At 36.1% G+C, this 27,079-nt stretch overlaps 1 protein-coding gene across 3 annotated transcripts in view; it reads left to right on the top strand.

The window, feature by feature from the left end:
- YTHDC2 (YTH N6-methyladenosine RNA binding protein C2) overlaps positions 1 to 27,079 on the top strand; it is a 118,919-nt gene that overhangs the window by 48,205 nt on the left and 43,635 nt on the right. For 2 of the 3 annotated variants that reach the window (XM_070796820.1, XM_019968019.2), the window contains exons 3-10: positions 5,853 to 6,049; positions 7,374 to 7,573; positions 9,027 to 9,193; positions 12,971 to 13,073; positions 13,897 to 14,053; positions 18,663 to 18,770; positions 20,896 to 21,044; positions 22,596 to 22,731. In XM_070796820.1, the coding sequence (XP_070652921.1) occupies positions 5,853 to 6,049; positions 7,374 to 7,573; positions 9,027 to 9,193; positions 12,971 to 13,073; positions 13,897 to 14,053; positions 18,663 to 18,770; positions 20,896 to 21,044; positions 22,596 to 22,731 (1,217 nt within the window). The remainder of the gene's footprint in view (positions 1 to 5,852; positions 6,050 to 7,373; positions 7,574 to 9,026; positions 9,194 to 12,970; positions 13,074 to 13,896; positions 14,054 to 18,662; positions 18,771 to 20,895; positions 21,045 to 22,595; positions 22,732 to 27,079) is intronic. The other variant, XM_019968020.2, reaches the window with a different exon arrangement.

Below are 27,079 nucleotides of genomic sequence, written 5' to 3' on the forward strand. Positions count from 1 at the left end.
TCTTTTTTTTTCCTTGAAGAATGGATAACCTTAAAATAATAAATACAATTATTAACAGAACTTATCTCTTTCAAAGCTACTGTACTATAATGGTATGCTTTGGAACACATGCTTGTTGTTTTCTTTCATACCAAGTCACAAAGCTGATGATTAGAAATGATTAAATAAAATGGAACTTATGTTCACTCCTGAGTAAAGATCTTTTTTTTTTAATCTAGAATTAACTTTGTTAATTTAGCAAATTAGTCTTTCTCTCTCTTTCTCTTTTTTTTTTCTTTTGTGCCTGGTATTATGGTTCCATTATACCTATTTGAGAGGTATGAAGAAAAGGGCAAGAAACCTAGATTCTACTCCCAGTCTCTCAGTGCTTCATTCTTTAGTTTGATCATGTCCCTTAACTTTAAATGCCAGTTTTGTTTTGTTTTTTTAATGTAAAACAATGAAAGAGTTAATCTCTTTGTGGTAGTTGAGATTCTGTGATCCTGCAGTTTATTTTGAGCTTCTTACTTGAGTTTTAAAAACAGATTGCAGAATTACTGTGTGATAATTTACAGTTGTTTTTCTGATCACTTTTTTTTTTTTTTTACTATCCTTTCTTTTGAAATGAAGCTATGTGTGTTGGATTTTGTTTTTCATCTCCTTTTAGAGAGTTGAATTTACTTTGAATTGATTTTTTTTTTTTTAATAACTGTTCACCTTTTGGTAAAAATACTCTTGTTAGAATAGCACTTGTTTTGTGTTCTTTACTATATCCTTATGCTTTCTTAGAAATTCCAGTCAAATATTCCCATACCCCGGATTTTACCTCCTTATAATTTGTTTCATTTTTCCTGAACTGGTATCACTGTTTTGGTTCTAAGAGCACACTTTTCTGAGTCTTTAATTTGTTCATGAATAAAACAAAATTGTTTCCTATTCCTCTTAGTCCAAGTTAGATAAAATGAAACTTACAAAGTAAATTTGTTAAAACCTTGTAGAGAGAATAGATATAAAGTATAAGAAAGCAGGTTTTCCAAGTACAGTCTTGTGATTGCTGAAGGTGCTGCTTAATAGGTATCCAAGTATTTTGCTTAGGCTTCCCAGATGGCTCAGTGGTAAAGAATCTGCCTGCCAATGCAGGATATACAGGAGATGCTGTTTCGATCCCTGGCATGGGAAGATCCCCTGGAGGAGGAAATGACAACCCACTCCAGCATTCTTGCCTGAGAAATCCTCTAGACAGTGGAGCCTGGTGGGACATGGAGTCACAATAGTCCAACATAATTTAACGACTGAGCACACACACATGCAGGCACGCATGCAAGTATTTTTCTCACCCTACAACAAGACCTCCCTTTCAGATTTTAATTATTGCCTCCCTTACCTTTTGCCCTAGAAGATTGAATGCTGCACTCCCCCTCTCTTCCCCTAGCTAAAATAAGAAAATTGGGTTAAAAGTGAGGAAGCCTGTTAGTGAAGTTTTGGAAATCCATTAAAACCCTGTGATGTACAGAAATAATAGTAACAGTAGCTAACATTTATTAAGTGCTCTTGTGTGACAGGCATTGTGCTAGGTGCTTTAAGTAAATTATCATTTGATCCTCAACATTCTTGTATGGTAGGTTCTACTTTTTTAATACCTGGTTCCTATATAACAGATGAGGCAAGTCAAGCTTGGAGATATTAGTTTTCCCAAGTTCACACAGCTAGCAAGTGGCAGAGCCAACAATCAAACATAGTTAGTGTTTAGCTAATTAATTTTTGTTGTTTGTAGTGAATTCATTGCAATGTTTTAGGAACTATGAGTAGTTAAGAGAGAAATATTAGATAATGCTCATTTCTAAGTTGTTTATAGTCCATTAAGTCACAAAAAGAAAAAAAAAATTGTCATAAACATAGTGAGCATGACATGGAAATAATTGTGTTTAGTGACAAAATTAACTCAGTTTATTATTTCTGAGCTAATCATAAAAAGTACAGATTTGTGTGGTATAAATTTCAATAAATTTGTATATTTGTATTGCAGTATTGAAGATAAAATGGTTTGGAGTTAGGTCTTTGCATCTGTCTGCCTGTGCTTAGTCGCTCAGTGGTGTCTGACTCTGCCACTCGTTGGACTGTAGCCCACCAGGCTCCTCTCTCCATGGGATTTTCCAGGCAAGAATACTGGAGTGGGTTGCCATTTCCCACTCCAGGGGATCTTCCTGACATAGGGATTGAACTGGCGTCTCCTGTGTCTCCTGCACTGCAGGTGGATTCTTTACCTGCTGAGCCATTGGGGAAGACCCTCTATCTGCCTAGTGCAAGTACAGATTAAAGGGAAATGAAATTAAGTATTTGCTAGACATTAAACAAATGTGTATTATCTTTGTGAAGTGAAGTGAAAATTGCTCAGTTGTGCTTGACTCTTTGCGACCCCATGGACTATATAGTCCATGAAATTCTCCAGGCCAGAGTACTGGAGTGGGTAGCCTGTCCCTTCTCCAGGGGATCATCCCAACCCGGGAATCGAACCAAGGTCTCCTGCATTGCAGGTGGGTTCTTTACCAACTGAGCTATGAGGGAAGACTTTGAATCTTTGTATAGAGACATTAATTCCTTGGTGGCTGAGAACTTTTAAGTAGTGATTTCAGATTTTGGCTCTTCAGCAGATTTGTAAACTGTTCTCAGGTTTGTAAAGTGGGAAATAGCTGTATGGTTGTATTTGAGGTAAATTATTCAGTAACATTCTATGTAAATGCAACATTTATGTCATGGTCCATGTGCGTGTTGGAAAAGAATTTCTAGACATGAGACAGAATGAGAGGGAAATAAAGTTTATTAGAGTGGAGGATGCTGTTAGAACAGCGGGATGGCCCAAGGGAGAATGGACATTGAACAGGTCCTTGGTCTATTTTTATAACCAGGGCACAAGGAACAGAATAGGGGTCTTGCAGGGAGAAGGGGAGACAGGTTATACTGCTCAGGAGGACCCGAAATTCGTTAATAGTTACAACATTGGTGTGGTAGGGAAGGACAATAAGGGTCTGGTTTTTCTGTTCCTACATTCCAAGGCCCTCCTTAGTTTTATCTGCTCTTTCATCCTTGGGTCACCACAATTTATTAATATTAAAATTGTATCAAATTAGATTAGTTATATCATCATTTCTTTAAAAGGAAGAAGCTATGGAAATATCAGAACTTCATTATAACGTATGATTACTTTTCCCTTTGAAAAGTTAGAAGTTACAATGTTCTTACCTGTACTTTCAGTCCATTTATACTTAAATATGACATATGTGGCTTGCATGTTACTATATTTTTAAAACTTCTTGTGTTTTAAAAAACTTTTAAAACTTCACTTATCTAGCATCTTTTCCACATTTTGCAGGTAGTTTCTAGTTAATTTTGCTTTGTGAAGGGACTACTAGATTTTCATGGTAGTGTGTTATTCTGGAATGAAATCATGGAATGAAATTTTATTGTATTAATTTACCTAAGACAACTGCTGTATAGAATGTTTTCATCTGCACAATAACAAGTGAATATTTTGCCAAAATTTCACTAATTTTTGAATTGTATATCAGTGCTACTGTGGTGTTGAATGGTATAGGAAAAGCACTAATATTGACAAGTAGAATTTTTTACTAAAACAAAAACTAGCAAGTTGGTATTATCTTTCTGTCCACCATCTATGTTCAAACCAAATTTAGTAAATTTTAAATGGTAGTGGCTAAGTATTCCCACTGCTTAATATGAGTTATTTTTATACATTGTTTTGTTGTCTTTTGCAACCCCATGGACTGTAGCCCACCAGGCTCCTCTGTCCATGGGATTTTCAAGGCAAGAATGCTGGAGTAGGTTGCCATTTTCTTCTCCAGGGGATCTTTCTGACGCAGGGATCAGAGTGGCATATCCTGCATCTCCTCTTTATCACTGAGCCACCAGGGAAGCTCATTCTTATACATTAATTCTGTATGATTATTAGGCAATCTGTGTTGGGAAAGTTTCAATCTAACCTGTTAATTTAGTTGTGAGCTTACAGAGGAAAAAGTGTATTTTCCTCAACTTTGTAATCCTGGCCTCTAGCATAGTCCCTGGCATACAGTAGGTATTCAGTATATGATGAATGATTGAATAAAAGAGAATTAAAAGTAAAATCTAGAAAACTTTGCTGAGACGATTTTTGAGAAAATTAAAACATCTTGGAACTGATAGACATATTCGAGATTTTAAAATTAATGGTTCTACTGTGTCAGAGAAGTAAATTAATTTATTTTTGATCACATTGTTACTTGAAAGTGAACACAGGCCTCTTGTGTTCTAGTGACTCTTGCTCTAGTGCTCATTTCAGCACACTTCTGGCCTTCTGTAGTTAAAATTTTATGAAGTAAATGGGAGAGAAGGGGAATGAGTGACTGATGGGAAAAGAACCTACTGCGGAGAACATCTCTAGAATCCAATAATTCTGATTTACCATGGAATTGACTAAAATTTATAGATTAAATTTTAATAAGTTCATCTTTATGTCATCATTGAAGCATCACTAAGTGCTTGTTCAGGAGTAGATGATGGCATAGAAAGGTTATAATTCATTGAGGAATTTTCAGAAATTAAAAATCTTGGTAAATTGAAGACCAAGACTTAGAAGACTTAGATAGCTAAAACTGTATAGGTTAATCTTCAGTTTCATGTCATTCTATAGTGAAGGTATTGTTGAAAAAATTTTAAATCTAATGAGAATTAGAAAAATTATACATGTCCTTTTCATTGTATTTGTGGCTTTGTTGCTCATTTTTGTAAGGTGATAGTGGCATTAACAAATTGTAAAAATGTTCTTATAAAGTTTTGGTTAACTTTTTAGTATAAGAAATGATATTTTTTCCTGGCTATAATAATTGCTTTCATTTATTATATTTAGTATGTACACAGTAACAGATACTGCCCTTTATGCATTATCTTATTTAATCATGTTAATAGTTCTTTGAGGCAGGTATCATCATCATCATCTTAGGCTCAGAGCTATTACATAATTTGCTTGTGGTCGCACAGCTAGTAAGTGGTAGAGGTAGGATTCAAATCCAAGTCCATGTGCTTTCAGAGCCTGAGCTCTTTACCAATACTACATTGTACAAGATTATAGACATGTATTATTAAATCCTTCAAGATACATCTGAGGACTTCCTTTGTGTGTGACATTGTACTTAGTACTCTTAAAGCTACAGAAGTCATCAAAAATATAATTAGGACTCATTGAAGAATCTAGTAACTTGAGAACAGTTATAAATCATCATTACCTTATAATCAAAAGCTGGAGTCGTAAACTTTGAAAGATTTCTTTTTATTTTTTTTTCCAGTATACATCTGAAAATGCTTATCAATAATGCTGATTTTTTTTGTTCACCCACTAAACTTGGCTTTCTTAACAGGTTTTTCATGGGAGTGTGACATTACCAGCATACTGGGAAAACACTCAGTGGGATATATTAGTCTGGATCACTGTCATAACTGGACCACTGTGGCATTTTCATTATCATTTTTAGATTCTGCTGTTCAAATTGATTTTATCCCTCTGTATATTTCCCAGCATGTATTAGTTGGTGATGTTTCATCCACCATGAAGCCTGCTAAGACAAACTTTAAGGGTAAGTAAGCCTTTTTTGCTGATTAAAATTGGATTTGCAGCATTTTGAAATTTTAATTGAAAATGGTCTTGTGGCCTCTTTAGCACTCAATTCCTCTTTACTGGATTTTTTGGAGATTTTCAGCATTTTATCTCAAAGCATTTTTATCTTTTTCAATGTTTTGCTTGAGACATGTTTTCTAAGTAGCCATACATCATATGTGAACAAATTGACTTATATAGTAAATAAATGATTTTTATTAATATTCAGAAAGGGAGCAAATAGATACCTAACTGTGAAGAAGAAAGATGGATCAGAAACAGCTCATGCAATGATGACCTGTAATTTGACTCATAATACAAAACATGCTGTTAGGAGCCTAATTCAGAGATTTCCTGTCACCAATAAAGAGCGTACTGAACTTCTGCCTAAAACAGAAAGAGGAAATGTGTTTGCTGTTGAAGCTGGTATGTATTTTCTGGGGAGATTCCTTGTTTATCCTTTTATTGAATGACTATTCTTTTTCCACTTAACATTAAAACATTTTTAACATTTTAAAACAACATTAAGTAAGATTTCTCATTGTGAATAAGTTTGTTTGAAATGATTAGAATTTGTAAAAATTTTGTAATGAAATGCAGTGTTAAGGCATGTCATTAAGTTAGACAGGGTTTTTGTTTTTGTTTCTTTTTTTGCATGTTACAGTAATAGCTAACCATTTATTGAGCACTTATTGTGTGCTGGACAGCATAGTAAACTTGATTATAGAGCCTTATGGCAACCCTTCCAAGGTAAGAATTTCCCCTATTTCACACGTGAAGAAACTGGGCTCAGAGAAGTTTAATAATTTGTTCAAGGCCACTCAATCAGCTAGTAAACTGCAGAGCTGAGGTTTGACTCCACGATCTGGACTTTACTATTATGTATTATGCTGCCATGATACACTATGAATGGAATTTTGAATTAGGGCTTCAGCTTCTGGGAAGAGATAGGACAGAATCTTCAGTATATTAACTTGCTCAGAGGTAGATAAATATATATATTTAGGTTATAAAGTGAAGTTATAATTTTACTGTTTGGAAAAATAATTTTCCTAATGAGAAGTTTATTTCTTTTATTATCTTCAATGACAGAGTTTCTATTTGTAAAGTAGGTTTGCAGAATGTAGAAAATGCATGGTCCTAGCTATCAAGGAGTTTTATTAATAAAAATACATTCACACAGAAATATTTTGTTATGTGAAGAATATAAAACACATCATGCCTTTTTTGTTCCTATCTGCTTAAATATAGATGTTGGCTAAAATGCACAATTAGGAGATTTGTTAAGCATTAAGGCCTTAAATTTACATGTTATTCTGTTTGATCACATAATCTTACATGCTGATTTCAAGAGGCGTTTTTTCTTTTTCATACGTCTTTTCATACTGCATGCAATAGACTTTACAAGTATAATGTATATTGTTTCCTACTCTAAAATTTTGTTCTAATTGATAGAAACAAGTTTGAGAATCATTTTAGGATTTTATTGGATTTTATTTTTAATGATTTTTGTTCATTTTAAAACATTATACACTAGGAATACTTCTGAGAAATTTGCCTTCTAATTGATATCAAAATGTGTAAAATGTTCTCGAAGAATATTGTGTAGGAGTAAAGCAGCTGAGGCATTGCTTGCTAATTTTATGTTGACTGAGTAGAGAAGAAACACTTAGAAGGTATTAATTACTTATGTTTTTAACTGTATTGTTGATATACATTTTTTTTTTCGTTCTCTTATTCATTTTCAAAGAAAATCGGGAAATGAGCAAGACAAGTGGGCGACTCAACAACGGCATACCTCAGATTCCAGTAAAAAGAGGAGAATCTGAATTTGATTCTTTCAGACAATCTCTGCCAGTGTTTGAAAAACAAGAGGAAATTGTTAAAATAATTAAGGAAAATAAAGTAGTTTTGATTGTAGGAGAAACTGGATCTGGAAAGACTACACAGGTTTGTTTCTACTTTGTTGTTTATAGAAGAAAAAATATTTTACTTCATGTGATAGTTTTGCATCAAATTATACTACATATACAAAGTAAACATAATTATAGTTTTTAAACTACTAGTTTGGCTGCAATTTAAAAATTCATGAAATCCAGCATTTGCATAGGTAATGAGAAAACAGCATCTTCTGCTCTTTTGATAAAAGTATAAATTGTTTTGAAGGGCTGATTGATCATTTTTATGAAAATTAAATTTATATACTCTTTGACTCAGCATATTTTTGTTTTGCAAAAGTATTTGAGGATAGATGCTCACTACAGTGTTCTTTATAGCAAGCAACAACATCAATAATAACAAACCTAAAAAAGCTGGACGTTACTTTATATGTAGTCATATTTGTTAAATTATTAGATGGCTTGTGCAGCTGTTAAAATAGATTAGGTGTGCAGCTGTTAAAATAGATTAGGTAGATCTGATATGTTGTTAAGTGACATCAACAGATTACAAACATTAAATATAATAATGACTTTGTGTGAATAAAAACCTGTTTATATACACAAATATTTTAAGTTGTATAAGCATATTTTCCCCCCAAAAGAGTTTATGAGAAACTTAACGTAGTTACTTTTGTGAAGAGGACTGTTGGTAATGGTAGGGCTTGGCAAGACTTTTACCTTATTTTTTAAATCTTTTTGACCTGTTTGAATTTAATTGTAGAAGAGTGTTTGCTGTCCTGGTATTAGGCTATTTCTGATTTCTTTATAATTTTCACTATTTAAAAGATTCCAACAGAATTTTATTTCATTGACTTTATAGGATATTTTGGAGAGAATTGATATTTTTGCAATATTGATTATTCCTGCCCAGGAATATGTCATATTTTTTTAGTGTATTCCCATCTTTTATGTTTTTCAGCAGTGTTTTATAATCTTTTTCATGTAAACCTTAACTGTTTCTTTATACTTTTGTTTTTAAATGTTTTAGTTTCTCTTGTGAACAAAATCTTTCTAAATTACACTTTTTACATTGGAGAAGGCAATGGCACCCCACTCCAGTACTCTTGCCTGGAAAATCCCATGGACGGAGAAGCCTGGTAGGCTGCAGTCCATGGGGTCGCTAAGAGTCGGACCTGACTGAGCGACTTCACTTTCACTTTCATGCATTAGAGAAGGAAATGGCAACCCACTCCAGTGTTCTTGCCTGGAGAATCCCAGGGACAGTGGAGCCTGGTGGGCTGCTGTCTATGGGGTCCCACAGAGTCAGACACAACTGAAGCAGCTTAGCAGTAGCAGCAGCAGCAGCAGCTGATTATTAGCAGTTAACATGAAAAGTGTGTGTGTGTTTTTTTTAATGTTTGGACCTGTTACATAAGTTTTTTAGTTCTAATGATTTTTCAGTTGACATGGATTTTCTGGATATACAGTTATGTCATCTTATAGTACTTTAAAATTTCTTTCAGATTCCTCAGTTCCTTTTAGATGATTGCTTTAAAAATGGTATTCCCTGCCGTATATTTTGTACTCAACCAAGACGCTTAGCAGCTATTGCTGTGGCTGAAAGAGTTGCTGCAGAAAGGAGAGAAAGGATTGGTCAAACAATTGGATATCAGATCCGTTTAGAAAGCAGGTAAAGACAATTCACCTGTTACCTTTTATCATTCTTAGAAAAGACTAAATATTTGCATTTCACTAAACATAGAGAATATGTTTGGAGAAGGCACTGGCGACCCACTCCAGTACTCTTGCCTGGAAACTTCCATGGATGGAGAAGCCTGGTAGGCTGCAGTCCATGGGATCGCTGAGTTGAACACGACTGAGCGATTTCACTTTCACTTTTCACTTTCATGCATTGGAGAAGGAAATGGCAACCCACTCCAGTGTTCTTGCCTGGAGAATCCCAGGGATGGGAAAGCCTGGTCGGCTGCTGTCTGTGGGGTCACACAGAGTCGGACATGACTGACGTGACTTAGCAGCCAGCAGAGAATGTGTTAGTTGAAAAATGAGGTGGTCATTTTGCTTCAGGTAAGTGCGAACAGAACATTGAGGTCATGTCTAAACTTATTGAGGTTTTCAATAAATAAATAGTTTGAAAAGAAATCCTGTTTCATAGTTTAATGATAAAGTGCAAGTTGTACCATCTCTTTGAGCCTGAGCTTCCTCATCTGTAGTGTGTGGTTATTGAAAGCATCTAGAGCACAAGTTTGATGTGAAGTTTACAAAAGCACTCAATAAGTGCTAGTGACTGAATTATTGTTACTGATAATAGTAGTACTTAGTAGTGCCTGCTTGACAAGTAGTACTGTTTCTTTGCTCATAATTATTTTGGTATAATGATTCAAAAAGCTGATCTCATTTATGATATAATCTTATCCTCAAGTTAAAAATGTTTCAGATCTTAAAAACTATCTCTTTGGACTCTTTAACAAAATAATTAATAAAAGGCTGTTAGTAATAATTTGTGATATTATCAAACATAAAATATGTATTTCATATAACTTTGTTAACAAAGCATGTATACCAGTACACTAAATGTATATATGTACCAATACACTACATGTATACCAGCAAACTAAAATGGACTGGAATGGGTGAATTTAACTCAGATGACCATTATATCTACTACGGTGGGCAAGAATCCCTTAGAAGAAATGGAGTAGCCATCATAGTCAACAAAAGAGTCCAAAATGCAGTAATGGATGCAATCTCAAAAATGACAAAAAAATCTCTCTTCATTTCCAAGGCAAACCATTCAGTATCCCGGTAATCCAAGTCTATGACCTGACCAGTAATGCTGAAGAAACTGAAGTTGAATGGTTCTATGAAGACCTACAAGACCTTCTAGAACTAACACCCAAAAAAGATGTTCTTTTCATTATAGGGGACTGGAATGCAAAAGTAGAAAGTCAAGAAACACCTGGAGTAACAGGCAAATTTGGCCTTGGAATACAGAATGAAGCAGGGCAAAGACTAATAGAGTTTTGCCAAGAGAACATACTGGTCATAGCAAACACCCTCTTCCAACAACACAAGAGAAGACTCTACACATGGGCATCACGAGATGGCCAACACTGAAATCAGATTGATTATATTCTTTGCAGCCAAAGATGGAGACGCTCTATACAGTCAGCAAAAACAAGACCAGGAGCTGACTGTGGCTCAGATCATGAACTCCTTATTGCCAAATTCAGACGTAAATTGAAGAAAGTAGGGAAAACCCTAGACCATTCAGGTATGACCTAAATCAAATCCCTTACAATTATACAGTGGAAGTGATAAATAGATTTAAGGGACTTGATCTGATAGAGTGCATGAAGAACTATGGACAGAGGTTTGTGACATTGTACAGGAGACAGGGATCAAGACCATCCCCAAGAAAAAGAAATGCAAAAAAGCAAAATGGCTGTCTGAGGAGGCCTTGCAAATAGCTGTGAATAGAAGAGAAGTGAAAGGAAAAGGAGAAAAGGAAAGATATACCCATTTGAATGCAGAGTTCCAAAGAATAGCGAGGAGAGATAAGAAAGCCTTCCTCAGTGATAAGTGCAAAGAATAGAGGAAAACAATAGAATGGTAAAGACTAGAGATCTCTTCAAGAAAATTAGAGATACCAACGGAACATTTCAGGCAAAAATGAGCTCAATAAAGGACAGAAACGTTATGGACCTAACAGAAGATATTAAGAAGAGGTGCCAAGAATACACAGAACTGTAACAAAAGATCTTCATGTCCCAGATAATCACAATGGTGTGATCACTCACCTAGAGCCAGACATCCTGGAATATGAAGTCAAGTGGGCTTTAAGCAACATCCCTCTGAACAAAGCTAGTGGAGGTGATGGAATTCCAGTTGAGGTATTTCAAGTCCTAAAAGATGATGCTGTGAAAGTGCTGCATTCAATATGCCAGCAAATTTGGAAAACACAGCAGTGGACACAGGATTGAAAAGGTCAGTTTCCATTCCAATCCCAAAGAAAGGCAATGCCAAAGAATGCTCAAGCTACCGCACAATTGCACTCATCTCACACTCTAGTAAAGTAATGCTCAAAATTCTCCAAGCCAGGCTTTAGCAATATGTGAACTGTGAACTTCCAGATGTTCAAGCTGGATTTAGAAATGGCAGAGGAACCAGAGATCAAATTGCCAACATCTGCTGGATCATGGAAAAAGCAAGAGAGTTCAAGAACAACATCTATTTCTGCTTTATTGACTATGCCAAAGCCTTTGACTATGTGGATCACAATAATCTGTGGAAAATTCTGAAAGAGATGGGAATACCAGACCACCTGACCTGCCTCTTGAGACATCTGTATATAGGTCAGGAAGCAACAGTTAGAACTGGACATGGAACAACAGACTTCCCTTTCCAAATAGGAAAAGGAGTATGTCAAGGTTGTATATTGTCACCCTGCTTATTTAACATATATGCAGAGTACATCATGAGAAACGCTGGGCTGGAAGAAGCACAAGCTGGAATCAAGATGGCCAGGGGAAATATGAATAACCTCGGATATGCAGATGACACCACCGTTATGGCAGAAAGTGAAGAAGAACTAAAGAGCTTCTTGATGAAAGTGAAAGTGGAGAGTGAAAAAGTTGGCTTAAAGCTCAACATTCAGAAAACGAAGATCACCGCATCCTGTCCCATCTCTTGGCAAATAGATGGGGAAACAGTGGAAACAGTGGCTGACTTTATTTTTGGGGACTCCAAAATCACTGCAGATGGTGACTGCAGCCATGAAATTAAAAGATGCTTACTCCTTGAAAGGAAAGTTATGACCAACCTAGAGAACATGTTAAAAAGCAGAGACATTACTTTGCCAACAAAGGTCCATCTGATCAGGCTTTGGTTTCTGGTAGTCATGTATGGATGTGAGAGTTGGACTATAAAGAAAGCTGAGTGCCAAAGAATTGATGCTTTTACACCGTGGTGTTGGAGAAAACTCTTGAGAGTCCCTTGGGCTGCAAGGAGATCCAACCAGTCCATCCTAAAGGAGATCAGTCCTGAGTGTTCATTGAAAGGACTGATGTTGAGGCTGAAACTCCAATACTTTGGCCATGTGATGTGAAGAGCTGAGTCATTTGAAAAGACCCTGATGCTGGGAAAGATTGAGGGCAGGAGGAGAAGGGGACAACAAATGGTTAGGTAGTTGGATGGCATCACCGACTCAGTGGAGATGAGTTTGAGTGAACTCTGGGAGTTGGTGATGGATAGGAAAGACTGGCATGCTGTGGTCCATGGGGTTGCGAAGAGTCGGACATGACTGAGCAACTGAACTGGACTGAACTGAACTGAACCAGTACACTGTTATGTTAGTAATACTTACTAAAATACTAAGGCTACTTGCATTTTAATAGGGCCATGTTTTAATTGTATAAAAGATTTGTTATTATACATTTTTTTTTTAAAGGGTTTCTCCAAAGACACTTCTGACATTTTGCACCAATGGGGTACTGCTTCGTACACTGATGGCAGGAGATAGTACATTGTCAACTGTGACACATGTTATTGTGGTAAGATATTTAAATTTAAATAGCTAATTAAGATTTTAGAATAGGATATATGTGAGAACCAATTTTTTTTTAAAACAGGCTCTTCTAATCAAGTTACTTTTTATTTTCCATAATTATTAGAAATAAATATTTGTATTAAATAAAGATATTCTTGCCATCAGTTTTCATGAGTGAAAATAGATAGCTTTGTAAAAAAGTGCTTTTTATGTATAAAAATGATACATGTATTTCAAGAGTCTCCAGAATAGTGAAAGTTTTCTTTTTTTCTCTGTGCTTAGTCATCTATTTTCTCTTCCATATCTTAGGAGAATACTTGAAGTCAGTTAACTTCCTGGTTATCCTGTTATTTTAACTAGCTGCTGATGAAATAAGTAGATGAATTAGCACCTTATTAAAGAATTCTAAGCTTTTATCCAGTTTGTGTCAGAAAACTTAGATTAAGATTTATAAGCTTGTGATAAGCAGGTTTGGAAAGTTTTTAGTTCTCTGCATTCAAACCACAATATGCACCTGGTCCTGATGCTAACAGAAGCATATTTAAATAGATTTTAGATTTATTAAAATTATATTAAATTAGACTGTACTAATTCAGAATTTGTTTTAGTTTCTGCAGTTTAACATTCTGTGGGAAAAAGGGCAATACGTTACCCACAGAGGATTGTTAATATCTGAGTATTTCTAAATTGTCCATAAAACAAATTTCACTAATTGACTGTTTCCACATTTAACTTGATTTAGTGTGAAACTCAGCAGCTCCATAGTTTTAAAGACTTCACTTATTTTATGTTTTAACTGTTCCATGGTTTGTTTTTGTTTACTGCAGGATGAAGTTCATGAAAGAGATCGATTTAGTGATTTTTTACTTACAAAGTTAAGAGATTTACTGCAGAAGCACCCAACTTTGAAACTAATTCTTTCTAGTGCTGCCTTAGATGTAAATCTTTTTATAAGATATTTTGGGAGCTGTCCAGTGATATATAGTAAGTAAAATTATCAGATTTCTTCAGGATTTTATGAAAGAATTATTTTTTGGCTTGATTTTATTTATTGAAATAGAAATATTAAGGAATATTCTGATGTATAGGGCATCCTTTTCTGTTTTCTCTGAGATGTACTGAATCAGTCATCTCTATATATTTTCATCCTCTCTTTTTCAGTCTTTGTTATTGTGTAGTGAGCCAGTTTTCTAGTCTTAAAAGGAGATATGTTTTAATTTTGTATTCCTCTTTAAATTCTGTCTCACAGCTTCACCTTTATTGCTAGACTCTTTCACAGAGTAGTCGTATTCCCATATTTATTTCCCATGTACTTCTGAATATGTTGCCACTGAACTTTTGTCCTTATCCTTTAATCACACCTTATTTTTTCACCAATCTTTAAAAAATTTTTTAATTTTCTTCTCAAAAATTGAAAAAGTTGTGTTTACTCAATGGTTTACCTCAGTTCAAACATGTAGGATGTAGTTTATTATAGTGAACAGCTGCTTTTATATTTCCTAATATGAATGTACCATGATTTATTTAACCATTTCTTAATTTTTAGACATTCACATTGGTCCTGGATCCTTCCTTTTGCCAACTATAAACTTCATTGTTATGAGCATCCTTATACATATATTCTTATATATATATATGTATATACATGTGTGTGTGTATATGTGTGTGTGTATATATATATATATATATATATATATATGCCGCTACTGCTGCTAAGTCACTTCAGTCATGTCCGACTCTGTGCGACCCCATAGACGGCTGCCCACCAGGCTCTGCCGTCCCTGGAATTCTCCAGGCAAGAACACTGGAGTGGGTTGCCATTTCCTTCTCCAATGCATGAAAGTGAAAAGTGAAAGTGAAGTCACTCAGTCGTGTCCGACTCTTAGCGACCCCATGGACTGCAGCCTACCAGGCTCCTCCTTCCATGGGATTTTCCAGGCAAGAGTACTGGAGTGGGGTGCCATTGCCTTCTCCAATATATAGGTGCTCTTATTTCTGAGAATAGATTCTTAAAAGTGAAATTGTTGAGTAAAAAAGTATGTCTATTTTTAATTTTAACAATAATATGGTTTTGCCATTTTACTTTTCCAAAAGGCTGAAATGATTCACATTTCTGAAGTTTATGGGGCTATTCATTTATACATTCTTAACAGTGTTGTTTTGAAACTGATTTAATTGCCAAGACTGTTATTCAAATTTTATATAAAAATATTACTTAAAATTGCTGTAGTATTTCTCATAATCATTCCCCCTTTTTTTGTGAAATGCTCACATCCCCATCATCTGTTTGCCAGCACTGCTTCCTAAGTCTCATTCTGTGTTATAGCCTGTACTTTCTTGGTCTCCTCTGTGGGCTTCTTTTGCATGGTGCTTAAATATTGTTTTTTTTGAGGATTATTCCCATGATCCATTCTTTTTTTCTCTTCCTCTCTTCTTTTCCCTCCCCTTCCCCTCCTTTCCCTTCTTTTTTTGACTTCTTTGCTTTTTCTCTTTCCTGCTCTATGCTGTTCTGTACTTGATACTGGAAGTGCATAGTTTGTTTCCCTGGAAGATCTCATTCTTGCCCTTGACTTCTACTTTCTTATATGGATGACTCCTGAATCTTTATTTCCTAATTCAACCTCTTCTCCAGAGCTTTGGACTTAGGAAGTTTATAAGCAGTTCACATCTAATATGCCCTAACTGAATACTAATCCTTTCTAAAAAATATACAAGCAACTCCTTCAGCTTAATTCCAGAAAAATAAATGACCCAATCAAAAACAGACAGTTCTCCAAAGAAGACATACAGATGGCTAACAAACACATGAAAAGATGCTCAACATCACTCATTATCAGAGGAATGCAAAGAATGCAAATCAAAACCACAATGAGGTACCATCTCACGCCGGTCAGAATGGCTGCTATCCAGAAATCAACAAACAGTAAATGCTGGAGAGGGTTTGGAGAAAAGGGAACCCTCTTACACTGTTGGTGGGAATGAAAACTAGTACAGCCACTATGGAGAGTAGTGTGGAGGGTCCTTAAAAAACTGGAAATAGAAGTGCCATACGACCCAGCAATCCCACTGCTGGGCATACACACTGAGGAAACCAGAATTGAAAGAGACACATACAGCCCAATGTTCATCGCAGCACTGTTTACAATAGCCAGGACATGGAAGCAACCTAGATGTCCATCAGCAGATGAATGGATAAGAAAGCTGTGGTACATATACACAATGGAATATTACTCAGCCATTAAAAAGAATACATTTGAATCAGTTCTAATGAGGTGGATGAAACTGGAGCCTATTATTTAGAGTGAAGTAAGCCAGAAAGAAAAACACCAATACAGTATACTAATACATATATATGAAATTTAGAAAGATGGTAACGATAACCCTATAAATGAGACAGCAAAAGAGACACAGATGGATAGAACAGTCTTTTGGACTCTGGGAGAAGGCAAGGGTGGGATGATCTGAGAGAATAGCATTGAAACATGTCTATTATCATATATGAAACAGATCGCCAGTCCAGGTTCGATGCATGAGACAGGGTGCTCAGGGCTGGTGCACTGGGATGACCCTGAGGGATGGTATGGGGAGGGAGGTGGGAGGGGCTTCAGGATGGGGGACACATGTACATGCATGGCTGATTCATATCAATGTATGGCAAAAACCACTACAGTATTGTAAAGTAATTAACCTCCAACTAAAATAAATAAATTTAAAAAATAAGAATAAAAGAAGAATATATATATTTTATTTTAAATTTATTTTAATTAGAGGCTAATTACTTTACAGTATTTTATTGGTTTTGCCATACATCAACATGAAAAATAAATAAAAAATCTGCTTCTTTTGTGTTGCCTGTTTTAGTTAATCATACCATTGACCAAATCACCTAAGTCACAACCTGTAGGACTTTTTGTTCATAAGGCCAACCTAGGCAGCATATTAAAAAGCAGAGTCATTACTTTGCCAACAAAGGTCCGTCTAGTCAAGGCTATGGTTTTTCTAGTATCATGTACGGATGTGAGAGTTGGACCATAAAGAAAGCTGAGCACTGAAGAATTGATGCTTTTGAACTGTGGAGTTGGAGAAGACTCTTGAGAGTCCCTTGGACTGCAAGGAGATCCAACCAGTCCATCCTAAAGGAAATCAGTCCTGAATGTTCATTGGAAGGACTGATGCTGAAGCTGCAACTCCAATACTTTTGCCACCTGATATGAAGAACTGACTCTTTGGAAAAGACCCTGATGCTGAGAAAGATTAGAGGCAGGAGGAGAAGGGGACAACAGAGGATGAGATGGTTGGATGGCATCACTGATTCGATGGACATGAGTTTGAGCAGGCTCTGGGAGTTGGTGATGGACAGGGAAGTCTGGCATGCTGCAGTCCATGGCATCGCCAAGAGTCACACACGACTGAGCAACTGAACTGAAGGCACATAAAATTTATGCATCTGCTAATGGAAGCTCATTTTGGCAACTAACATTTGACATGTATAAAACCAAACCCCATCTCCTATAAGCCAACTTGTTTTTCTTTAGCTTTCCTTGTCAACCTCAGAGAATGACATCTTCCTCTATCCAGTTTTTTAAGCTAGACTTTTAAGAGCTGTGGTTGACACTTCCTTATCATTCCTCCATATTTAATCTAATGCTGAGTTCTGTGGATTTACTTCCTGTCTATCTAGAGTTTGTCTGTCTCCTTCCGTTTTTACTGTCACCAGTCTTATTCAGGTTATTGTTCTCTTCAGCCTGAACAATTGTTATTGCCCCTACTGGTCTGTTCCATTTACTCTGCTCTCTTTTAAATCCATTCCCCAGGTTTCAGCCAGAGTGTTGTTTTCTGAAATGAAATTTTTATGATTTAAAAACTCTCATGAGCTTAAAACTTTGAAAGACCTTTACCCCAGAATAAAGACCTAAACCCTTAATAAGACCTGTTTCTTTGGCCTCATCTTGAACGATAGCCCCCTCTCCATACCACTCCTCACATCATGTTCCAAATAGCTTGGCTTTTTAGTTCCTTGAGAACATCATATTCTTTCACACCATAGGGCCTTTGTGCATACTGTTTTGTGTTTTTTTCCTTCTTCATATTACATTCTTTCTTCTCTGTGTAGCTTAATTATTTTGTTTACCTCCTTCTCTTGGTTCTCATTTTTCTCAGTGAAGATGTTTTTCTTGTCTCATTCAAGTTCTATTATGTACTGTCATGGTATCTTGTACTTCTTTCTCGTAGGACTTTTCACAACTTTATTTTTACATGGTTGTTCTGAATTACTGGATTAAGGTCTGACTCTCCTGCTGGACTGCAATCTTTAAGCTTCAGGAGAACAGGAGGAACTCTGTTTCTACTTGCCATTTATATTCCTAGTACCTAGTATAATGCCAAACACACAAGTGAATAGCAAACATTGGAAAAAACATGCAAATAAACAGTTGTCTATCAAAGTTATATTTAAAGGGCAATATGAGGATTACTTGATCTATGGAATTGCCTTTAGATTAACATTTAGATTTATTAATTTGAAAATCTCATGTTTTTATGCAAGTTACCTCTAAGATGCAAGTTGACTGATTAAAATACTCCTATTATTTAGTACAGGGAAGACCATTTGAAGTAAAAGAAATGTTTTTGGAAGACATTTTAAGAACTACTGGATATACAAACAAAGAAATGTTAAAATACAAAAAGGAAAAACAACGAGGTAAGCTCTTTATCAAACAAATATAAAAGAAAATTACTATTGATACTGACTTTTTAGAGTACTCCAGTCTTATACTGTGCAGATACTAGGATACTTGAAAGTATTTCTTTCTGTGTATGGTTGTAGATTATATTAGACTACTGTCCCAAATGGATCTTTTATATTGTGGTTTAAGTCCAAAAGTTATAATCTATGGAGAAGAATTGAAAGGGAATGCCAGAGCTGAATGTCTGCATCCAGAGATTCAGCCACTGTTTTAAGAAAGGACAAGATGATGTGCTGGCTGTCCCCCAGCATGTGTTACAGAGTGGGAGTGAGAGGCAGGTGAGGAAAGAAGGGAGTTGTATGTGAGTGATGAAAGGCTCATCTTTCTCATAACTGTCGAGTTCTTAAAATCTTGATATTGTTATCAATTGCGTCTGAATTTTGAATGTAGCATGACCTGCCTATTAATACATCTCTTATGATTTATGCTATATGTCCACTTTTGAATTAAGGTTAAGTTCCTTCTGGTTACTTTTAACTACATTATTCATGATGGAAGACTTGACTTCAAGTTTTGATTCCTTTGTTTAGTTGTTTGGACAAATAATCTTAAATTCTTTGTATTCTTTGCTTGAAAAAAGCAATTAGCAATGTCTGTTTCACACTGCAATGTTGAATCACTAATATGTACATTATAAAATTTCTGGCTCTGATTATAACTTGTATCTCAAACAACTAGCTTGGTGGTAGAAACTCGGTAAATGATTTCCTTCAAAGTGCTATATGGATATTAGTCATTGGTTCAAACAATATTTGTTACATGGATAAAATACTGTTCATTAAATTTTGTACTTATATAGAAGTAAACTTCTTACCAGTAGATGAACAGATGAAGTTTTTAAAAGCAGTTTCATGTCTCCTTTTGGTTCAACATAATATGTTTTATTCTTTGGAGGCAATGGCCAAAGAATGCTCAAACTATTGCACAGTTGCACTCATCTCACATGCTAGTAAAGTAATGCTCAAAATTCTCCAAGCCAGGCTTCAGCAGTATGTGAACCATGAACTTCCAGATGTTCAAGCTGGTTTTCGAAAAGGCAGAGGAACCAGAGATCAAATTGCCAGCATCTGCTGGATCATCAAAAAAGCAAGAGAGTTCCAGAAAAAACATCTATTTCTGCTTTATTGACTATGCCAAAGCCTTTGACTGTGTGGATCACAATAAACTGTGGAAAATTCTGAAAGAGATGGAAATACCAGACCACCCGACCTGTCTCTTGAGAAACCTATATGCAGGTCAGGAAGTAATGGTTACAACTGGACCTGGAACAACAGACGGGAACTAGATGGGGAAACAGTGGAAACAGTGTCAGACTTTATTTTTTGGGGCTCCAAAATCACTGCAGATAGTGATTGCAGCCATGAAATTAAAAGACGCTTACTCCTTGGAAGGAAAGTTATGACCAACCTAGATAGCATATTCAAAAGCAGAGACATTACTTTGCCAACAAAGTTCCATCTTGTCAAGGCTATGGTTTTTCCAGTGGTCATGTACGGATGTGAGGGTTGGACTGTGAAGAAAGCTGAGCGCTGAAGAATTGATACTTTTTAACTGTGGTATTGGAGAAGACTCTTGAGAGTCCCTTGGACTGCAAGGAGATCCAACTAGTCCATCCTAAAGGAGACCAGTCCTGGGTATTCATTGGAAGGACTGATGCTGAGGCTGAAACTCCCAACACTTTGGCCACCTCATGTGAAGAGTTGACTCATTGGAAAAGACCCTGATGCTGGGAGGGATTGGGGGCAGAAGGAGAAGGGGATGACAGAGAATGAGATGGCTGGATGGCATCACCAACTCAGTGCACATGAGTTTGGGTGAACTCCGGGAGTTGATGATGGACAGGGAGGCCTGGCGTGCTGTGATTCATGGGGTTGCAAAGAGTCAGACATGACCGAGTGATTGAACTGAACTGAACTGAACATGTTTTATTGAATGTTTCTAATTAATTAATTTTTTAAAAAAGTAACTTTAAAATAAGGCCAACTTTTAGGTATTTTCAAATTCACTTAATTTTTTTAAAGAAATGTATTTCATAATGCAAAGAATGTATCTACTTATTTTCTTTGGTAATTAATTTAGAGGAAAAACAACAAACCACACTTACAGAATGGTACTCAGCTCAAGAGAATAGTTTCAAGCCTGAATCTCAGAGACAGAGAGCTATCCCAAATGTGACTGAAGAGTATGATTTATTGGATGATGGTGGTGACGCTGTCTTCAGTCAGCTGGTAAGACCTCAGTGGTTTTACACTGATAGTTTGAGTGAAAATTGTATACTTTAAACAATATTTTATGAGATTATAATTTTTATTGCATTATTAAAGCATACTTCCCTTACTTTATCTTAGACTACAACACATTTTTCAGAATAACTTTCTATAAATTCTTTTTTTCGAATAATGTGACATATTTTATTGTTTCATTCTGAGTTAAAATTATTTCAATATTTTCTGTAAATTGTTTCAAGAAAATAGTTTATCAAGAAAATACATTATCATTGCTTGATATTTTATCATGTCAAAATTTAAGGACCTATGATCAAAGCAAAGTAAGATTAGCTAAGTTAGGAAAAAAAAACTGAGAAAATACTGTTGGTATTAAGGCAAGTATAATCAAGACCAGGGTTTCCACTAGAAAGCTATGTGACTGTAAAGTCAGTTACCCATCATAGACCTCAGTTTCTTTTCTCCCTTTTATTTTGCCACAAAATCTTTCTACAAAATCTTTTTTGTAGACATCCTGCCTGCTCACCCCTCACTCTCCACCTCTATTCCCTAGGTGGGGTGTGTGCTACTTTGGGTTCCATGAAGTCTATTTGAAAACAAACTAATGAATTTCCTAGGTTCCTTCTGGTCTTTTATTTTGGTTTAGGATTCTTAAGTACTTCCCTGGTGGCTCAGATGGTAAAGAATCTGCAGGCAGTGTGGGAGACCTGGGTTTGATCCCTGGGTTGGGAAGATCCTCTGGAGAAGGGCATGACAACTCACTCTAGTGTTCTTGCCTGGAGAATCCTCATGGACAGAGGAGCCTCACAGGTTGCAAGAGTCGGACACAACTGAGCAACTTTCACTCAGAGTTCTTAAAAAGGCATTGGTGATTAGAGCAATGGCTGGGACTGTGTACTTTTTAGAAAAGGAATTAAACTGTATTGAGCATGAGAATGCAAATATGCTTGGCAGTTTTCTCCCATTGTTTAAAGTTCTGATGCATCCAAATGAACTCTTCTTGTAAAGAATGTATACTTTTAAAGAATATTTAAAAATTGTTATTTAATGTTGGGAACATCCATTTGGTTCAGTGAATATAGCATTTTGATCCTGTATATTAGTGATTCTTAAGCCTGGCTACATATTAGCATCTCCCGAGGAACATTTAAAGTCCTGTGGAATCTGGCCTCCATCAGAGATTCTGATGTTCTTGCTCTGGGGTGGGACTTGGCTTCAGTGTTGACAAGCTCCAGGTGACATTTCCTCTGTGGTACAGTTGGGAGAAAAGACCACTGATCTGCAGGTATATTTAGCAACATTGTGTCAGAAGCACAGTTAATATTGTGACTAGATCATACTGCTTTGTTCACAAGCTTATTCTCAGATAAAAGATGAATATGAAAACAAGATACAATATTGGAAATGATAATGTTTATGATGAAATGACAAACTTTTATGTCAAATCCTTTGATATAACACTGTATGACTAATAGTTCTTATTGTCATTATGGCCATCTTGTATTCTTTGCCAGCAAAGGTTAAGTAATTTATAATCTTTGCTTCTTTTTGAAGACAGAAAAAGATGTGAATTGCCTTGAACCATGGTTAATAAAGGAAATGGATGCTTGTCTTTCTGACATATGGCTGCATAAAGATGTTGATGCCTTTGCTCAGGTCTTTCACCTTATTTTAACTGAAAATGTTAGTGGTAAGTGTAAATTATTTCAGTTTTTTAAATTACTCTTGCAGTTATTTATTATGATAGAGATATAGTTTAATTCATAAAATTCAAGATTCACTTTTTGTTCACTATCAATAATTTGTTCTTTTGGAGTACTTATTTCCAATGTACAAGTGAGGATTTTTCTTATTAGCATAGTAGAATAGATATTGTACAATAGAATAATATTGTATTAAATCAAGGATTCTTAACCTAATGTCTCCAGAACAGTTTCATGGGGTCTGTGAATATATGATAATTATATGCAAAAGTGTTTTTAATGTGTATAAGATTTGTGATATAAATATACTTACCCCCAAATCACCCCTCTTCCTCCTTGAAAATCCAAATATCTTGGATTTTCAAAGAGATTTATGATTTCAAAACAGGGAAAAATGTTAATATCTTTTGCTCTAGATTATTCATTCAATAAGTGAAAAATTTTAGTATACCTTTAGTTATTTAGGCTCAAGTTCTGAATCACATGTACCTGCATTATATCATGTGACATATTTTCATTAATGATTTATTCTGATTTCATCAGTTGATTATAATGGATATTAGTAATCAGAGGTGAGTTTTAGAACCCTAAAGGCTTTTAGGCAAAAGGTAGAATGATGGTAATGGAAGGTCAGTACCTTCAGGACTTAGGTGTCAAATAGTTTATCCCCTCACTTGAACTTCTCAGCATTATTATAGTTGACCACTCCCTTCTTGAAACATGTTCTTCAGTTTACTTCTGATATTCCATACTTGATTTATCTTTTTCTCATCTCTCTGACTGGTAGGTCTTGGTTTCCTTGGCAGCATTTTTTTCTTTTTCTTGACCTCCAAATATGGAATGTCCCAGCCCTCAATCCTTAAACTACTTCTCTTTACTCTTACTCCTGAGTTGAATCTCATCTAGTCATAGCTTTAAATATTTATTTAAAATGACTCCTAACTTTATGTCGTCTCCAATCCTGACCTCCCCGCTCACTTCAATATACCTCACTACTTGACATCTCCAGTTGGAAGTCTGTTAGGGGAATAAAAATAGATTTACGCCAAACAACTTGATTTTCTATCTCCTAACCTCTCTCTCAGCCTGCTATTTCGTGAATGTTCCTCTAGTGATCATTATCAGTTTTAGACCCCATTAAAAATGCAAGTGCCTGGCCATCCCAGGCACACACAATCTAACCTTAGGGTACTACCATTCACCTAGTTGCTAAGGTAACAAAATATAAAATCATCCTTGACTTTGCTCTCATACCTCACGTGTAATCCATTAGCAAATCTTGTTAGTTTTACCTTATAAATAAATCCTGAATCTCACCATATTTTACTGCCTATACTGCTGCCATCCTAGCCCAAGCCAACATTTTTTCCTGGTCAGTGTAACATTTTCAGCTGTTACACTGACCCGTTAACAGCTTCTGTTCTTATGTTACTTATAGTCTGTTCTCCAGAGAACAATCGGATTGATCCTTTCGAAAAGGAAATTGGATCATGCCACTTCTCTTCTCTCAACTCTCCGATAGCTTTCAGTTACACTTTGAATAAAAGTCAAAGTCTTTTCCCCTGATTTAGTCTCTGATATTCTTTTTAAATCTCATTTTCTACTGTTTGCCTTGTTCCTTGTTCACGGTAATTTAGCCACTCTTATCTTCTTGCTCTTCATATATGCTGTCTCATTCCTGTCTTTGGGCCTTTGCTTTTGTTGTTTTTTTTTATGCTTGAAATGATCTAATATGGTCCAATACCTACTTCATTTAGGTTTCTAGCCATAAGTTAGGAAATTTGAATTTTGAGACACATTGCTTTAAAACATTTATGAAACATTTAAAAATATTTTTGTATTGTCTTTGACCCTCTTTTTAGATATTTCTTTTGTGACTACTAGACTATTACTTTGATAATGGTCATCTCTCCTTTATCGTTTTATTGGACATTCTCCAGAGCCCAGTATTCTAATGTCTTAAGCCACGTGTAGTGAACTAAAATGTTAGCATATCTCTATGAACAGTAATTTACTTTCCATATTTTTATTTCTCTTCTAAAATCTCAATGCTTAATTTTAAGGCACCAGAAGTTCAAAATGCTTCATGTGATCCAGGAAACCTTTGGCTTCATAGATTTCTTTCTTTCTTTTTTTTTTTTTTTTAAACTTTACATAATTGTATTAGTTTTGCCAAATATCAAAATGAATCCATTACAGGTATACATGTGCTCCCCATCCTGAACCCTCCTCCCTCCTCCCTCCCCATACCATCCCTCTGGGTCGTCCCAGTGCACTAGCCCCAAGCATCCAGTATCGTGCATTGAACCTGGACTGGCATCTCGTTTCATACATGATATTTTACATGTTTCAATGCCATTCTCCCAAATCTTCCCACCCTCTCCCTCTCCCACAGAGTCCATAAGACTGTTCCATACATCAGTGTCTCTTTTGCTGTCTCGTACACAGGGTTATTGTTATCATCTTTCTAAATTCCATATATATGCGTTAGTATACTGTATTGGTGTTTTTCTTTCTGGCTTACTTCACTCTGTATAATAGGCTCCAGTTTCATCCACCTCATTAGAACTGATTCAAATGAATTCTTTTTAATGGCTGCGTAATACTCCATTGTGTATATGTACCACAGCTTTCTTATCCATTCATCTGCTGATGGACATCTAGGTTGCTTCCATGTCCTGGCTATTATAAACAGTGCTGCGATGAACATTGGGGTACACGTGTCTCTTTCCCTTCTGGTTTCCTCAGTGTGTATGCCCAGCAGTGGGATTGCTGGATCATAAGGCAGTTCTATTTCCAGTTTTTTAAGGAATCTCCACACTGTTCTCCATAGTGGCTGTACTAGTTTGCATTCCCACCAGCAGTGTAAGAGGGTTCCCTTTTCTCCACACCCTCTCCAACATTTATTATTTGTAGACTTTTGGATCGCAGCCATTCTGACTGGTGTGAAATGGTACCTCATAGTGGTCTTGATTTGCATTTCTCTGATAATGAGTGATGTTGAGCATCTTTTCATGTGTTTGTTAGCCATCTGTATGTCTTCTTTGGAGAAATGTCTATTTAGTTCTTTGGCCCATTTTTTGATTGGGTCATTTATTTTTCTGGAGTTGAGCTGTAGGAGTTGCTTGTATATTTTTGAGATTAGTTGTTTGTCAGTTGCTTCATTTGCTCATAGATTTCTTTTTAACTGTATCAATTTTCCTGTGTGATCTTGTGTAGCCAGGTAGTAATTAATTAGCTGGTTTAGTAGCAATAGGCATTCTGTGGAATGCTGGATGCTAGTCATCTGTTGCTGCATAAGAAATGATTCCCAAACTTAGCAACCTAAGACGTTTATTATTTTACATAGTTATTGAGAATCAAGAATCTGAGAGTGGCTTAACTGAGTGGTTCTGCCTCCTAGTCACTCGTAGACTGATAGTTAAGCTGTTGGCAGGGGTTGCAGTCATCTGAAAGTTTACTGAGACTGAGAATCTGCTTCTAAGATGGCTCACTCTTGTGGCTGTTGGTCAGAGAACTCAGTTTGTCTCTGCTGTTGGCAGAAGGCCTCTGTTCCTTGCCATCTGGACCATCCATAGGATTGCCTTGTTCTTCTCAGAATGTGACAGCTGGCTTCTCTCAGAGTGTGTGATTCAAAAGGGAAAAAGGAAAAGCAAGCAAGAAACTGTAGGTACCTTTCATGTCCTAGTCTCCAAAGTTGCACAGCATTTTTTCCACTTTATTCTATTTGCTAGAATGAGTCACAGTCCAGCTCACACTCAAGGAGAGGGGAATTAGGCTCCACCCCTTGAAGGAAAGAGTATTAGTGAATTTTTGGTCATTTTCTAACTCCCATGCTTATCTGTACCCCTAATTGAATATTCCATTGAAGTAGTAATTCTCAGATCAGATCAGATCAGATCAGTCGCTCAGTCGTGTCTGACTCTTTGTGACCCCATGAATCGCAGCACGCCAGGCCTCCCTGTCCATCACCATCTCCCAGAGTTCCCTGAGACTCATGTCCATCGAGTTAGTGATGCCATCCAGCCATCTCATCCTCTGTCGTCCCCTTCTCCTCCTGCCCCCAATCCCTCCCAGCATCAGAGTCTTTTCCAATGAGTCAACTCTTCGCATGAGGTGGCCAATCCTCATATAGTGAACACAAATCATAATCTTTGCAGATCTTTTTAATAATGCATGTGCTTTCTCACCCAAGACTACTGAATCTGAATCTAGAAGTAAGGCATAGCTATCTGTGCTTTCAGAGATAAAAAGCCTGAGGTCCCCCTGAGGTCTTATAAGTCCCCCTGTCTACCTTAAGAACCATTGGTTTATATTAATATTTGATACCATGTT

Source organism: Bos indicus, chromosome 10, assembly GCF_029378745.1.
Source record: "Bos indicus isolate NIAB-ARS_2022 breed Sahiwal x Tharparkar chromosome 10, NIAB-ARS_B.indTharparkar_mat_pri_1.0, whole genome shotgun sequence".
In the NCBI taxonomy this organism is placed as follows: Eukaryota; Metazoa; Chordata; class Mammalia; order Artiodactyla; family Bovidae; genus Bos; species Bos indicus.